The 16,896-nt window shown below is 34.6% G+C and overlaps 3 protein-coding genes across 8 annotated transcripts in view; 1 reads left to right on the top strand and 2 right to left on the bottom strand.

Annotated features, from left to right (window-relative positions):
• The window catches only part of LOC131433908 (uncharacterized), a 289,089-nt gene extending 282,591 nt beyond the window's left edge, over positions 1-6,498 (bottom strand). Inside the window, exon 1 of the mRNA XM_058600522.1 lies at positions 6,084-6,498. The gene's annotated coding sequence lies outside the window, so the exon portion shown is untranslated. The remainder of the gene's footprint in view (positions 1-6,083) is intronic.
• The window catches only part of LOC131433909 (nose resistant to fluoxetine protein 6-like), a 65,988-nt gene that overhangs the window by 35,476 nt on the left and 13,616 nt on the right, over positions 1-16,896 (top strand). The window lies entirely within an intron of this gene.
• Positions 15,910-16,896, bottom strand: part of LOC131433907 (activating transcription factor 7-interacting protein 1) — a 68,871-nt gene continuing 67,884 nt past the window's right edge. For all 6 annotated transcript variants that reach the window (XM_058600516.1, XM_058600517.1, XM_058600514.1 and 3 more), the window contains exon 5: positions 15,910-16,886. In XM_058600516.1, the coding sequence (XP_058456499.1) occupies positions 16,432-16,886 (455 nt within the window). In that variant the 3' untranslated portion in view covers positions 15,910-16,431. The remainder of the gene's footprint in view (positions 16,887-16,896) is intronic.

Below are 16,896 nucleotides of genomic sequence, written 5' to 3'. Positions count from 1 at the left end.
CTGCCACAACACGACTTGTGCGCTGTGCGGAAGGTAGAATCCATGCAAGCAGTCGGTATGTCGCAAATTAGAAGGAAAAAAATATTCACATCATAGTGGAAGAGAACTTCGCCACTAAAAATAGTGGTTCTATGTGCGAAGTAAAGTCCTGGCGGTAAAATCGATAAACCCACGTAAAACGTTTCGTATGCCAGAAGTATGAGATATCGCGAGTCCGTTGGAAATCCTGGTTATGGAAACGAATTATTTATGAATAGATAAGTGCCATTGTTTACCGGTATCGTATAAAAATGTTGCATGAGAAACTGATGATCGGTCATTCATCGATTTCGAATGTTTTGAAAGTAGCAAATCCAACAAACTATGCTCTGAAAAACTTTCCAAGTGAAGCCATCTGAATTGAATCACAAAGTGATTGTCAGAAATGGTTAGAGAGAAAAAAAATTCATTTTGCAATAAATGAGCAAAACATATGCAAGCAATTATATACTTAACAACTAACGATGCCAAACGGAACAACGAGAACACATGTGCCACATATTCTAAAAAGTTTTCCTTCCATGTCATGTGCCCATTAGGGACTGAATTGAGTAAAAAAAAATACTAGAAGAAGCTCTATTTTGCAAGCGTCATTAGAATTTGAAGGACATAAATTTTATTCGTCTTAGTTTGGTTCGGAAAAAAACATTAGGCGTAGTCTAGTTTTATTTACGAAGAAAAAGAGGGGTTACCTCTGAATTTACATAGTTACAGTACTGTTAATGAGTATGTTAAAAACACACGGGCTGAAAAGTCCCGGGCCTACCAAAGAGAACCCGATTTCTTTCGTTCGAAGTTAACTTTATTCATCAACGTAATCTCCTTCGGGAGCAACGCAATCATTCCAGCGCCGCTCTAACATTTCAATACCACTTTTAAAGAATGATTTATCATTTGCTTCAAAATTGGCCTCAATTTCAGCGATAACCTCTTCATTCGTGCAAAATTTCCTACCGGTGAGCATTTTTTTCAAGTCTACGAACAAGAGCAACGGGTGTCTGAGAACCAAATCTTGCGAATACGGTGAATGAGGGAGCAATTCAAAGTTCGATTCATGTAGTTTTGTTATTGTTTTGGTTGACTTGTGACACGGTGCGTTGTTTTGATGAAACAAAAAATTGTTCTTTGCCATATGCGGTCGTTTCTTTGCAATTTCAGCCTTCAAACGCTTCAATAACGCTATATAATATTCACTGTTAATAATATTTCCTTTCTCAAGATAGTCGATAAATATTACACCACGCACATACCAAAATACCGAGGTCATAACCTTTCCAGCCGATTGTTGTGCTTTCGGGCACTTTAAACGAGATTCACCCCCTTGCTATCTATTCTGATGACGATGACGGAGTGAAGTGATGAATCCATGTTTCATCCATTGTCACATATCAACGCAAAAATTTCGGTTTCTAACACTGCTCAGAATCATCAACACGTTCTCGTTTTTGGTCAACAGTGAGCAAACGCGGCACCCACTTACAACAGAGCTTTCTCATTACTATTATTATTATTATTATTATTATAATTATTATTATTATTATTACTATTATTATTATTATTATTATTATTATTATTATTATTATTATTATTATTATTATTATTATTATTATTATTATTATTATTATTATTATTATTATTATTATTATTATTATTATTATTATTATTATTATTATTATTATTATTATTATTATTATTATTAATGATATTATGAGCAAAATGATTTAAATCATGAAAATTTTGATGTGCGATAAGTTATAGCTCATGATGTGAATCATTTTGTTCATAAAATCATAAGTAATCATGGTACCGGCAATGGATTTGTATACGTGTTTGTTTCGACACAAGGGTTTGTTTCGATTAGCGGTAAATTACTTTAATTTTGAGTTTTTAAAGCACTACTGAGAATAAACTATCGCTACTGTTTACACAAATTACATCAGTACTGTTATAGAAAAAAAATTTGATTTGAACAAAATCACTTTATCAGTCAACACAAATAGTAACGACGTCCACTTTGATTTGTTCCCGATTAGAAGCAATTCAAAATTGTATCAAATTTTTATATTATAATTTATAAATAACACATAACCTATCTGAATTTGATATAAATTCATTGTGGATATTTGTTAAAATATCCAGATTTTATATCAAACATTTGTATCGACTGTTTCTGATTATATCTAACATTTTTGCCTTTCTCATATAGAAAGGTTATGCAATCACTGTGAAAACCGACTTTTGAACCGAGGCCCGGAGGGCCGAGTGTCATATACCATTCGACTCAGTTCGTCGAGTACGCAAAATGTCTGTGTTTGTATGTGCGTATTATTTACAACGTAATGTAAACATTAAATTGAATTGATGTTTACAAAAAAATAGCAAACATAATCTCTAATGAATAAGTTTCACATTTGATTTTCAAAACAACTGCTCGTAACACAAACATGGAACTTTAAAAATATTCTGCACAAAAATAAATGGTCATACTACATATTGTAGAATTGATCTTTCATGTTTTAGTAAATAGAAAATCGACAACGAACTGCATTTTTATGGTGAAACATGGCTTCGTACGCCTGAAATTTTCAAGCGCCTTTGAATGTACGTGTTTTGGTGATTGCACATCATGAAAATAACAATCTATTTTTTTTAATGAATATGATCGGAATAGTGTTCAATATATGTATAAGAAAGCTATCAAACATTCATACACCTTTTCGGACGATTTTAATCATATTGATGTTTCAATTAATCTAAAAAATTTTGAAATGAATTTTTCTTCAATATTTTTCAATATGGCATCGAGTATAACAGTGAGTTGAAAAGAAAATGGTTCACCCAACGTAATGATTTATTTCACCTAAATGAAAGAAAATATAAACGTGTAAACATTAAAAAGAGAAATTTTTGTTTTTATTTTTATCAAAATAGTTGTTTTTATATTTATTACACTAATTGACACCAATATAATTTAGTCATTCATCTTAGTGAACCCGATTTTTGTGATACGCACTGTAGGTGTGCTTTAGTTGCAAAAACAAGTTGCTCAAACGGCAATATATAACTAGGAGAGTAACTATGATTAACTTAGCTTTTCTTTCAATATCTTTGAAAAATGATGTCAGGTCTGTTCATTTTTTCGTGAGATAAAAACCGGATACAAATTGTCTCATTGTTTTTTGTTTTCATTGCATATGTAATGCTGTATTTCTGGAACTTTTATGATAATATTCTCATGTCGGCAAGCTTTGCGTTCATTTCAAGCAGATAAATCTGGTACAACTTATTTGCAAGTTTCGAATTGTGTTTCTAAAAATGAAGAAATTTGCATACACTGACCTAATATTTCATGAGGCAATCAAGACTATGCGGACTCGGCTGAAAAATTGTTTTTACTGCGAGGTCTTCAATTCGGCTTACAATTTTTTGCCTTGCGGAGAGCATAATTTCACTATTTTTTTCTTCACAAGAGATAAACCGCCATTTCGACATATATTGAGTCGGATACAATTATGACAGTCATTTGGAAAATTTTTGATAAGTTGAACAATTGTTTTAGTTATTTCGTTTTTCATGACGATGTGAAAATTTTTGCTGAGCTTCTATAACTGCTAGTACAACGTGGGCAAGTTGGTGATTTGCTGCAGAATTATTCCAGGTGTACCTTAAATTGTTCTATAGTGATTTTTTGGGTAGTATTGTAAAACTTAACAGTGATAAGTTGCACAACCGAATTTAATATATTTGAAAATCTATCTGAACTTATCTAACAAAAAAAAAACAATTCTAAAACAATTGTAGAACCTCTTGAAATTTCTATAAGTTTCATTTGCTACTTGGGTAGTCTATTAGAATTTTTTTGCCTTTCTCGTATACAAAGGTTATGTAATCACTGTGAAACCCGACTTTTAAACCGAGGGCCGGAGGGCCGAATGTCATATACCATTTGACTCAGCTCGACGAACTGAGCAAATGTCTGTGTGTATGTAACAAAAATGTGCAGTCGATTTTCTCATAGATGGCTGGACCGATTTTCTCAAACTTAGATTAATATGAAAGGTCTTTTGGTCGCGTAGGGGGCTATTGAATTTTACCCGGATCGGACTTCCGGTTCGGGAGTAACGCAAAAATTTTTCGAAAATAGACCTCAAAACGCCACAAATCGATACCCATTATCAGTAGGCAACTAAACAAACCGATTCCGAAAATCCTGATTCCCGGTCTTCGGTTCCAGAAGTGCCGGAAATAGTGGTCATATATACCAAAATGGATCTCACTCACTTTTCTATGCGATGGTTGTCAAACCGATTTCCACGAACTTAGATTCAAATGAAAGGCCATACGGAGTTCCTGAGTTTCATTCGGATCCGACTTCCGGTAGATACTTTTGTCCACGCTTAGCGAGTGGATATCAATAATAAATATTTTAGAATTCCTAGATTCGTTCTGAAGGTATTCTTTCAAGCCGCTAAAGCTTGCTTCATTTAGAATTGAAACAAACTTTTGCTCATATTGTGTCGCTCCTGGTGAATGGATTTGAAAGTTCTTGGCGCCCACGTGTCGGGAATTTTGTCAGCTTCACGATTTTGAAGACGATTGAGAGGAATCCTAATCTGTCGGACCGTGATTTGACCAGAAAATTCGGTGCTGCTCATAGTACCGTGAGGAGAACTCAACTCCGGAAAGGAATCAAGTCGTATCGAGCTAGCAAACAGCCAAATCGGACCATAAAACAGAATAGTGTGGTCAAAATTCGTGCTTTGGCAGGACATTTGCAGCTGTGGCAAAAAAACGAAAGTTTTCGTTACAAATAAGACAATGACATCGGAACTATACCAAAAAGAGTGTCTCCAAAAACGAATTTTGCCGAACTCACGACCATCCCGTAATGTTTTGGCCAGATTTGACAAGCTGTCATTACAGCAAAGTCGTTCATGAATGGTATGCAGAGAAAGGAATCCAGTTTATTGCGAAAAAACATTAACCCACCCAACTGCCCCCAGTTCCGCCATATTGAGAAATACTGGGCAATCATGAAGAGGAGACTCAAGGCAAAGGGAAAGTTTGTCAAAGACATCAATCAGATGACGACCTGGTGGAATAAGATAGGTAAAACGATGGACGAAGAAGGTATGCGCCGGCCAATGAGCCGTGTTACAGGAAAAAGTCGAGAATTCCTTCGAAACCGTGACGAATAATTTTATCCGTATTTTTTCAAAAAAGTATGAAGAAAACGCTACATTTGTATAAAAAAAGATCTTGAATTCAATAATAAATAACTGAAATACAGGCAATTCTCTTTGTTCCAATTCTATTTGTATCTGTATTTTCGATACGGGTTTGACATGTAAACTATCGAAATTAATGTCATATTAATTCCTAACTTAAATTTAGCACGGCTCCAAGATGGCTTAAAACGATTTGTTGTGAATTTTTCAATTAATGGAAAAATTTGAGCATTGCATTTTTGATTTAATAGGCCTCGTCCCCTACACAACCCCGTATATTTTTGCTCTCGTGTGTTGTACCATATAATTGTACCGTTACAATTATGCAAGTGAGGTGTTCAAATATTGCAAAATTCACATATTCAATCAACTAGTATGTGCTTTATACTTGAAACTAGTATTATCGATATTCGGATGTGGGGAGAAAGCATGTCAGTTTTATTCGTATTCACTTCAACAAGTTATGTCTGACATTAACCTACAGCCTTTTTTTATTCAAGTACTATTATTTGTTGGTAAGGAAACATTTTTTGAATGAAAACGAGCGGACTGATAAATTGATGCAATTAACGTTGGGCCAGATTCAGCTTTTGCCACCTTATGTCAACTGGTTGAATAGAGCGCAACAATTTGTTCTTGGGCTGTATCCGAACGTGCCAAAAATTAAAAAAAGGCTTGTGAACTTGCGCTTAAACCCATTTTTACTCGATTCGTTCAGATTCCTGAACCACACTCTTTCGACTTTCTCTCGTTTTCTTTCGAATCATACAATATTGAATAGATCAAACATAGTGTGCCTTAGTTATGAAGAATTACCTGATATTTCACGGGAAATTTCCAGTCGTAAACAATAATAGGTTCACCTTCACTTTCATGCATCAAATTCTTCTAGTAACTTACTGAAAACATTAACCTACAATATTTTAGTCACGAAACTTATCACTAATGTTTTGTGAATCAAAAAAGTATCCAAGTTTCATTGGAAAAAAAATACTTAGTCACGACAGTGTACCTCGGCAGTTAAACCAACTTATCCAATTCCAATTCGTCTTTCTCATCATTCTACGAACGTTTTTGATTCGATTACCAGATTAGAACTATTGACAAGAAAATCCTTGCCCTTGATGAACAAACTTCTGCTTCCGTTGGTTGAAAATCATGGACTACTAAATATGTTTGCAACACAATGAACTAGAACTGCCCACCACCACAGGAACGCGCGTGTTTTCTAGCCGACCGAAAGGAATAGACTAAGCTTTCCACAGGCAAAATAAATACTACTAACCCTCATTTTCTGATGGCTGGCATGCTTCCGATGTTCGTCCTCGGTAAGCCGTACCCTTCGGTTTCCCGACATCCCTCGCCCTTTTGGTATTTATTTACCTACATAAACAGGTCTACATCCAGTTTGTGGGATGTTGGCTCGTGTGCCTTAGTGGTAAAGTCCTTTCGCCGCTATGGCATTTGAACCGCTCTGTCCTACGCTGTTGTATCACGTTCTGGATGACCAGATGCAACAGTTGATGGAATTGATTCGAGCTAACCAATCGACCACAGAACGTTATAAATGGACTAGATTTTCCCGACTTGAGTTCAAATAAATAATACTGAACCCCATCGGATACTATTACTGTCATCCAAAGTCCAGTTCCGTAGTGTTAATAAGTGTTAATAAGTGAACTATTGAATGCTTATATTCACAGTACAAAATAGGTGCGGAAACTTTATCGAACTATTTCAAAGTAATGGTTTAAACGATTGATTACCATTCCATTTTTTCGAACTAGAACTCAAATCGATATCTCAGAAATTTCTACATCATAAATTTTCTGTTTAATCACATCCGTATCTATATCCCGGTTCAGGAGTGACAGGTTAATAAGCAATCAGGAATCAGAACTAATTGGCTCAAGTGGCACGTTCCTCTAGTTATCTGGAGATTTGTGCCTTGCTGTGGCTTCCTGATGGGAAGGAAAGGAAACAAATTGTTCTGCATCCACGAAAGGATGCTGAACGATCTGCAGGTTCCAAAATGCACAGTTAATGAATCCCCCAACCCCCGAGAGGATTTGAAGATTTTACAAAAGCGACACCATTCTGCATTCCCGAAAGAATGCAGAACGATTGAATTAGCAGAAGTAAATTCGGCCCCCAAACAATCTGCTAAACCCTATTAAAGTCATAATATGAAAAGATTCATTCACTCCAAGCAGAACGATAAACCCCTCTGGCTATAGCTCGTTACCATATTGAGTAAAAAACGATAGAATATCCTTCAATTTTAGCTCCGCATACACAGGCCATGTATGGAGAATCAAAAATCCGGATACGTAGTTGCGTTAATGCAGGACAGTTACATAACAGATTATGCGAAGTATCGTAATCGCAATCACACGAATATTACTCAGCACGCTGAATAGTAGCATTGTGTTAGTTGAGTCTTCAATGCCCAGTCAGAGCTCTGACCAAGCGTAAGTTTTTAAGCTACGCCAGTAGCTGGAGTGTTTGGATGCAACCCAAGAACAAATCTTGTGCTTTATCCAACTAGTTGAAAGTAGTAAAGCTGTTTCAGAACCAACGAAATCATTCGTTTCACCAGCTCTAGCCAACTCATCAACCCATTCATTTCCAGTAATACCAGAATGGCCGGGTACCCATAAGAAGTAAACAGCATTTGAAATACTGAGGCCTTCAATTTGAGTTCGACATGCGATCACTAGATTCACTAGAACGTGAATCATTCGAACTGAGTGCTTTTAAAGCTGCCTGACTGTCGGAACAAAAATAAATTCGTTCACCACAGATTCTCTGCTGAAGTGCCGATTGTATCCCATTCCCGCAGAAACACGTAGATCTCGGCTTGGAACACAATATTATATCTACCAAGTGAACGAGACTGCTCGAGTCTCATTTCACGACAGTAGACACCAGCACCAGCACGACCATTCAACAGAGAACCGTCCTTATAACAAACTATGTGTTCATCAAGTTGTCGTTCCAGACAACCAGACAACCATTCCTCACGAAGAGAATATCTCACATTGAATGTTTTGAAAGGAAAACTGCATGTGAGAGTTAGGTCACTAAGAGCGAGTAAATACTCATCCCAGGTAATCATTTGAGACTACAAACGAGTGTGGCTAGTAGCATTGTCTATAGGGTTACTGTTGAAACTCCTCCTGAAACTAATTTGTAATTTATTATGAAAACTCTTCTCTAGAAGTATGACGAATTTCACGCTGAATTGATTTGAATGAAACTTTCTGGACATGTAGACTTTGTGTCAACAAGTCACTGCATACTTTGTTTTTCCAAAATTGATTCAATTTTTTTTTCAAAGAGCTGCTGTCGAAAATGATAAATTTTACAAAAAAGTGTTAACCTAGTGATTTTCAAAAAATCAGTCAAATTTTCTAGTAAAAATATTGAAAAAAGTGCTTATCGAATCCTACACTGAAAAAAATTTAAAATCATTTTACAAAACAAAACCATTATTGATTTTGATTACTTTTTTTCTCAAGATAAATAATTAAGCTCCATATATTGCAATATGTGCACATACAACGAAAAAAAGTTTTCTGAACAAAAACTATATCTTGTCCAAAATGAGTTTTTTATCCAGTCCAGTTTTTATTAAAAACTAAACTAAACTGAAAGTCATAATCATCCAAGATTCCAATGAATATCATTTTTTGTAAAAAGTTTACTTTACCCTGTTGCTAGTTGCCCGATATTTGCAGAAAATATCAGCACAGACTAACAGATAGGACACTCAAATTAGATTCTTCTATCATTTTAACGGTCATTTCGAATATTCATGCGAATTTCATGCCGGATACAGATTTAATACATATTGCCAAAACTATATACATTATTGTGCCTACTTCTCATCCTTCAACACAATACAAAACCGAACCCGTTTTGTTACAATATTTACTTGCTTCTGGTCTGCCACCACTTAATTTCGGGTGAAAACTACCAACACAATAAAAAATAGTCTAGATGAACAACGTTGAGTCAAATAAATGGTTCCTTCCTTCCAACATAGCGAAAAAGTTAAATATATTATCAACGTAATCCAATAATTTATTGTTACGATTTATTTTCAAATATTTTGATGAAATCAGGCATCCCTGCAAGCAGCTGATCGGTGTTGACAAACGAGGGGAAACCAACTAGTAAAGAAACTTTTACATAACACAAGGGGGCGTACAGAAAGTAAATAGTTCGCGCAGTACAATATAGGTGGAACTAGTGCATCACGAAAAATTATTTTTATAAGAATTTACTCATACTGTCATGTCTGTTAGTCTGTGATATCAGTGCAGGATATGAAAGAAGATTTATTAGAAAAACCTTTTTCTTTTCAAAATACCCATCCTACCATGTATGGAAGATTGGCAGGGAACATAATTATCTATGTTGGGACAAAATTTTATTCAAATAAACGACGTTTTTTTTGTTATTTGACTTCAAATTTTCAAGTTCGATTTTTTCAGTACACTAAGGTCTCTTTTTACACAGTTTTTTCGCACGGCTTTTTTTATACACGGCTTTTGTTACACGGATTCCGGAATTAACACGGTTTTTATTTACACGGTTTTCGCAATTAACACGGTTTCTGATGAGAGTTTAAAAAGCACTGTCATTTGTTTTTTGAGTTAAAATTCAAAAAAGGGAACAGGTTGTCTGTAAGAAAACGATTATGAGAGCTAATTTAAAGTTTGAAAGTTAACTAAAATCATTCATTCGACAATTCACGGGATCATTGACTATCGTTCCATAAAATGATTAATCATATTTTAGATCTTGAATCCCTGTTGTAAACTACACGACAACGTCTCTTCCGGTGGTGTATGATGTCAGCATCGTCATTGATATCATCGAGAATTTCGTAGCGTTGAAGAACTAGTCGGATTTACTAATCTCGTCAACTCTTCGTCATATCAAACAGTATAATATTTAATACCCATTTGAATTTTATATTTCTAGTAGTATTATGATTTACACCGATGAAATGAGTTTCTTCAGCATGACACATAGTAATACCTTTTCTAATTTGATCCCTATTCATCTCTATGAATTCTTCCCCTTTGATTCTGTCTCTGCGTGCATAGATCTTCATCCAATACCCATGTCTTCCCACTCAGTTTAGTTGAGAATTACTGTTAAGATCGTTAGTGTTTACTACACATTGCACCTTCGGAATTAAAAAGAACTTATTCTCAAGCTTTTTTGTAGTGAAAGTGTTTATGGGTTCTAATTGTACGTATTATCGTTCTTTTGAAAACTGAATGCAATATACAGAAGGCATGAGCCATTTAGAATAATTTGCTTATCATACAACGCGTTTCCTAAGTGTTCTAATTTTAATTTGTCATCCAATGTGTTTTATCAAGTATAATTGGTCTCTTCTCGTAACCTCAGGCTGGTTTTTAGATTTTCGTTTTTATTGGGATATAACAGTTACATTTTCACAGTTATGCGCACCTTGCATAAATTTGGGGGTTAAAAAATAATCTTTATTCCCCTTCAAATAATCAAAAGTTATATTTCATCCAAAACAAATCTGCGGTTTTTGGAATTATTACGTCAAATTTTCCACGCGGTTTTTTTGCACGGTTTCCGCAATTAACACGGTTTTCTTTTACACGTAACACATGGATCAATAAGTCCCGAGACTAAAGCAGAGATGGCGCTCGTAGTAAACCAGTAACCACGTCTTTCTAGAGCACTAACCTTTGCTTGAAACGGGTCAAAATGTTAAGTCGATCCGACCAGAAACAGCTGAGTTAACGAGGTGGAGGCCGTTACACCGGAAAATGTGAGTGAAGTGACAAAAATTATAATGAAAGATCGTAAAGTGAAGCTCCGTGAGATTGCTGAGATGACTCAGATATCATATGGAAGAGTATTTACTATCTTTCATGAAAAATTGAGCATGAAAAAGGTTTTTTCCAAGTGGGTGCCGCGATTGCTTTCGATGGAACAAAATACACCCTGCCACAAGTCGATGAAAACAATGGCGAAATTGAATTAATTGGGCTTTGATCTGCTTCCCCACCCCCCATACTCGCCAGATTTAGCCCCCAGTGACTACTGGCTCTTTGCTGATCTCAAAAAAATGCTCCAGGGAAAAAGATTTGGCTCAAATGAGGAGGTCATCGCTGAAACTGAAGCTTATTTTGAAGCGAAAGTTAAATTTTTTTATAAACATGGTATTGAAAAATTGGAAAAACATTGGAAAATTTGCAGTAACAAGTTGTTTCCATTGTTAGTCTCGGGACTTATTGATCCATGTGCTACGTAACCCCCGTGTAAAAAGAGACCTTAGTGTATAAAAATTGATTAGTAATTTTCATTCGAAAATTAGACCGATTTTGGAAACATCACCAGCACAACAATTTTTCCTTGGATTTGCCATTTTTTCTACCCTCATTAATTACAAAAAATTGGTAAAAATATCTAGTCGTTTCAAAAGATAGACCACATTAATTTTGTAAAAATAAAGTTAGCATAGAGGCTTTTCGTGATAAAATGAACGAAATTCAGTAATTCATATGTTCATTGCCGAAATTCGTTATTGTAAAGTTCTTATATCTCGGTAAAGCGCATTTTATTGCCGAAGTTTGCTGAACTCCGTAAACAACAAATATACCGAAATCAGCAAATCCGTTTGAAGAGATTTCGAACAGTGTGTTAGCTTTCACTGAAATTCGGCGCGACACTTGTCATCTAATGTCACCTATCGATTTTGTACAGCACCGGACGTCGCCATTTCTCATAGAGCTGAAAAATATTTACGAATTTGGCGAATGAAAGAGATTTCAGTATTACGCAAACAGCTAAGTGGAATCAAAATGTTCTTTTTATATATACTTTTGAATATTTGTTTATTTCCAGGTAGGGCGAGCACTACAAATAAATGTTTTTATCTGTGATATTTCTTTTCGGGAATTGATTTTTTTTAATTAAAGTGGCAATTTTTTCGCCGAGATTCAGCAATAAAATTTAAGTGTGCAGCTGTCGTATGTTCGAGGCCCGACCTGGAAGGATTCTTATGTCTTTTTCGCTTGATGCCAAACATAACCCAGTTTCCATCCTAACTGCTGTCAAACCGTTTGTTTGAAGCTAGTTTCGAACCAAGTTTCAACGTTGTGAACTAAAAATCGAGTCAGTTTCGAACCTAGTTTTTATATCAGGTTTGCAAGGGGAGAGGCAAGGGAGGCAAACCCAATATAAATATAACTCTAGTCTAGTACTCTCTATAAAACAAGGAATTTGACCTCTTTTTGAATAAGAAAAAGAAATTTTGGTTCATTATAGTTTGATTATATTCCATCGAAATCGTTTCCTTACGTTGGTGCAACCGCATGAAGAAAAATGAGAACGTGTGAACACTGCCTAAACACAGCATTTGACAGCGAACTAGAACCAAAGAACCAAAATTTTCGGCTTCAATCCAATTGTGTGCATATGAAGATCGTGCCACCGGGGTGGTTTTAGTACACTGAGCTAAATTTTCTTTTTCACATTATATGATATTCTAATGATTTTGCACTATTAGCATTTCCAATAATAGTTACAAGATGTGTTCAACATCATGTCAAATATATGAGATAATCTTATGAAACATAAAACTCTTCTTAACGTTATTTTTACAGGATTTCCATATAACGAATGAAATTTCCAGTCTGAGTCAAATGTATTGGCGCGTCTTATAACCATTACTAGATATCCGCACAACATACATTGGAACAATTTATGAAGCGCATATAATATTCACTTCGATTTTATTTAGATAGGTTCATATATACCATATGACAAGTTTTAAAAAAATTTATATATATATATATATATATATATATATATATATATATATATATATATATATATATATATATATATATATATATATATATATATAAATATATATATATATATATATATATATATATATATATATATATATATATATATATATATATATATATATATATATATATATATATAAATATATATATATATATATATATATATATATATATATATATATATATATATATATATATATATATATATATATATATATATATATATATATATATATATATATATATAACTTTCAATAGAGCTCATACGAATAGCAGATAATCGCCAACTACTACTTTTCTTTGAGGATTCAAGCTTTACTAGTATTCCGTTCGGTAAGGGAGCACCTCATGATATTTGCGAAAAAGAAGTGAGATCCCGAGACTGAAAATAAAAATGAATCTTACTAGACAGATAGAGTAATGAAATGTACCGGATATATATTTCATGGTCCGTTAACGCATATCCTTGAACGAAGTTGGATGAGCTGTCTTGTCAGCGATTTAAAATTACATTGAGATTCGGAACTTCCTGAAAAAAAATGGTCTGGAGCAGTTGATGAATATCGGAGACACAACTATTTCTTCAGCTTCAAGCAGTACGATTCACGACTTCCATCGGATTTCCATATAAATTATATGGGATATTTTTATAACTTTCATTATGATAACGTCCATTTAGATTTGACGTACACATTAAATAAAGATTATAAGTTTCCATATAATTTCTATGAATTATATTCTGCATATGATTCATATGACAAATCTAATGAATATAAATAATATTTTCATTTCAGTGTAGGGATTGGCTTATACTGAAAATACCTTCAAAATGTTTTCCAACAGTTGGGGCAATTACAAAACAGAATTCACAACATTCCAAAAAATGATTATCTTAGAACGTATCTTATGAAACTCTTCATTCAAACATTTTTGTAGATTTCATGTGACGGCAATCAGTTCGGTAATTAAATTGATTACCGATCGTTCGGTAATTGCTGAACTATCAAACAACTACCGTAAACTATAAACCTAATGGATCTAACTGATTGTTCGGTAATTTTTTGTTTGTTTGTTTTCCTTTGGTTAAAATTCTGGATTTTCGGATTTCAAAAAAAAAATGCACAAAAACGAATGAAGAATAATCCAACCTGTTGTGGCTATGGTTTTATTCCACGAAAAAAAGGGTCCAATGTTCCGGTTGACCGGAATTATGAGCACCTTCCAAAAACACTGCACAATCCATCGAGTCCACCAGAAATTACCCTCGAACGATTTGTGTAGGCAGCAAGTGGACAAGTGATACAAAATTATTTTCTGCCTATAAGTAAACGAAAAGCTTTTAGTGGTTCTATTGTTTTGAAAACTTTTGCACCTGTACCTCAATCCATTCGATGAACTCTTCAAGATTTTTTTCGTTCGGTTAATAAAAAGACACTTATTAAAAACTGTTTGACAGTTAGTTTCACGACAATCAGTTTTCACAGAAGTTCGGTTATTGGAAGATAATTTTACCATTACCGTACTCGGCGACTATTCAGATTTACCGTATGAGTTGCATATCTTTTTTTTTAATAACTATTAATTGGAATATGAGTTAGAATTAAATTATTAAGATTTAAATTGGGTGTTCAGCCACAAGTGGTGACTTTTCAGCCCTATTATATATATGATTTGGTTATTACCATGAGGACATCATTTGCTTCCGCAATTCTGAGATTTTTGTGTAGGGAAAATTCTAAACCTACTTGTATTGTGTAATGGGGAAAAGGAACTTATATACTAACTTACTAACTAATACAGAGAGCGAATCGATTCAATTGAAGATTGCATCGATTTTTGTCGGAATTTTCTTATAATATTATGTGACATTACATCTAATGGTTATATATTAGTGAGTCTGTGTAACTCATTTGTACTAAACCAGGGAGGACGCTTCAAAATCATTTTCAGAATTTTATTCCGAATCCTTTGAAGCGTTTTCTTCCTAGTGGAACAACAACTTGACCAAATTGGTACTGCATAAAGCATGACTGGTCTGAAAATTTGTTTTAAATTAACAATTTGTTTTTTAGACAGAGCTTAGAATTTCTGTTTATAAGAGGATATAAACATTTAATATATTTATTACACTTCCTGGATTCCTTCAATGTGATCCTTGAAAGTGAGTTTTTTGTCTTACGTTAAACCTAAGTATTATAAGTTGTATATCTATTTACAAAATGCTGTAATAAAAAATTTACGTAAAACTGATCGTCCGGTAAAAAAAAATTTGCATGATTATTGTAAAATAAAACTCATGTACCGTAATATCGGTCATTTCTATAGATTACCGAAATTTCTCGTCAGAAAAATTACCGAACCAAGGAATTAAATCTTAGTTTGTAAACAGTTGCCTTGTTAATATGATGTCTTTGACAGTTGGTAAAAATCTTTTTGATCGTAGATTCAACTCAAATGAACACTCCTATTCTGTAGACCGAATCGGAATATTTTGAGCGAGTGTAAAAATTTGCATTTTGTAATTCGATTCAGTTATGCTTTTGTATGCTGCAAAGTTCCAACTCGATCGAAATAATCCTAATTCGAGCGAAACGCAGAATCATGGTGGAAATACAAATTATTGTTGTTGCTAAAGGCAGCTTGAAAAAAACAATAATCAAAATAAAAAATCTAATAACATTTCTGTTATTTCAAACATGCTTCATTCTTGTGCATGTAGAGTAAAATTTATTTTATCGGTGACGTTCGGATGCAATAAAAAGTTCAAGTTTCTGAATAATGCTGAATTTATTGTTCATCTCCCTAAATTACGCATAACTTATGCTTTTCATTCTATCTTCTATTCTTTCATGATATTACGAGTGTTCTAAAATAGCCTAAAACTTCGACGGGTATTACAGCTTATATATTTGATCTTAGATGATTCTTCGACATGTTGGAGTACACAACATTTCACAGACTGGATTATTTGTTGCAGTTTTAGTTTACTTCGATTATTGCTGACAGCACACAAAGGAAACACCATTGGGACTATTTTTTTCTCTATCTCCAGCTCACTACCTCGCTTCAAGTAGCCGGCACACAGAAACACTTAAAAGCAAATGGCTTAATTTTCTATATTCAATTTATCCAATTTAATCACTACTGTATTTCCGTTTCGCCAGATAAAATCTATGTCTAATTAATAAGGAGTTTTTCCTCTAAGTAGAGCGTATCTTTAGATTAGATCTTACCTTCCTAGTTTTGTTTCATTAATTAAAAGATTAGAAAATGTCCTGTCCACACAGTCTTTACGCTACCTTTCCCGGAGAGGACTCATTCCACGTTCGCGGGGGACTGAACTGGCCCACTCGCTGGTGCTCGTCGACGGCCCTTACGGCGAAATGGTACCGTTGTCCCTCCTGGAACTGTGTCAACGTGACGGCCATTGGCAGTAGCATTGCCTTCACATCACCAACGTGGCGCCACATGTCCATGGAGGGCGGTGCGGTCGTTTCCTGATAGGCATAGATCTGGTAACTTACAATCGTTGCATGAATCTCCGCCAGATCGTCCATGGTCCAGGATATTACGATGCCGGTTTCGATGTTGTTGATCCGGATTGAAGGACGTGGCGGAGCCTGCTTCCATGTGGGATTTGTGACCTGTATGCCTGGCTGTGGCAACGGTGCAGGGTGCGTGAAGTGGGTGTTAGCCGGTGATTGTTGACGAATTGTTGCACGAGCAACCATGCGACGATTACCATCTGGAATTAG

Source organism: Malaya genurostris, chromosome 3 (genome assembly GCF_030247185.1).
Source record: "Malaya genurostris strain Urasoe2022 chromosome 3, Malgen_1.1, whole genome shotgun sequence".
Lineage (NCBI taxonomy): Eukaryota > Metazoa > Arthropoda > Insecta > Diptera > Culicidae > Malaya > Malaya genurostris.
This window is presented reverse-complemented; position numbering and strand designations above follow the sequence as displayed.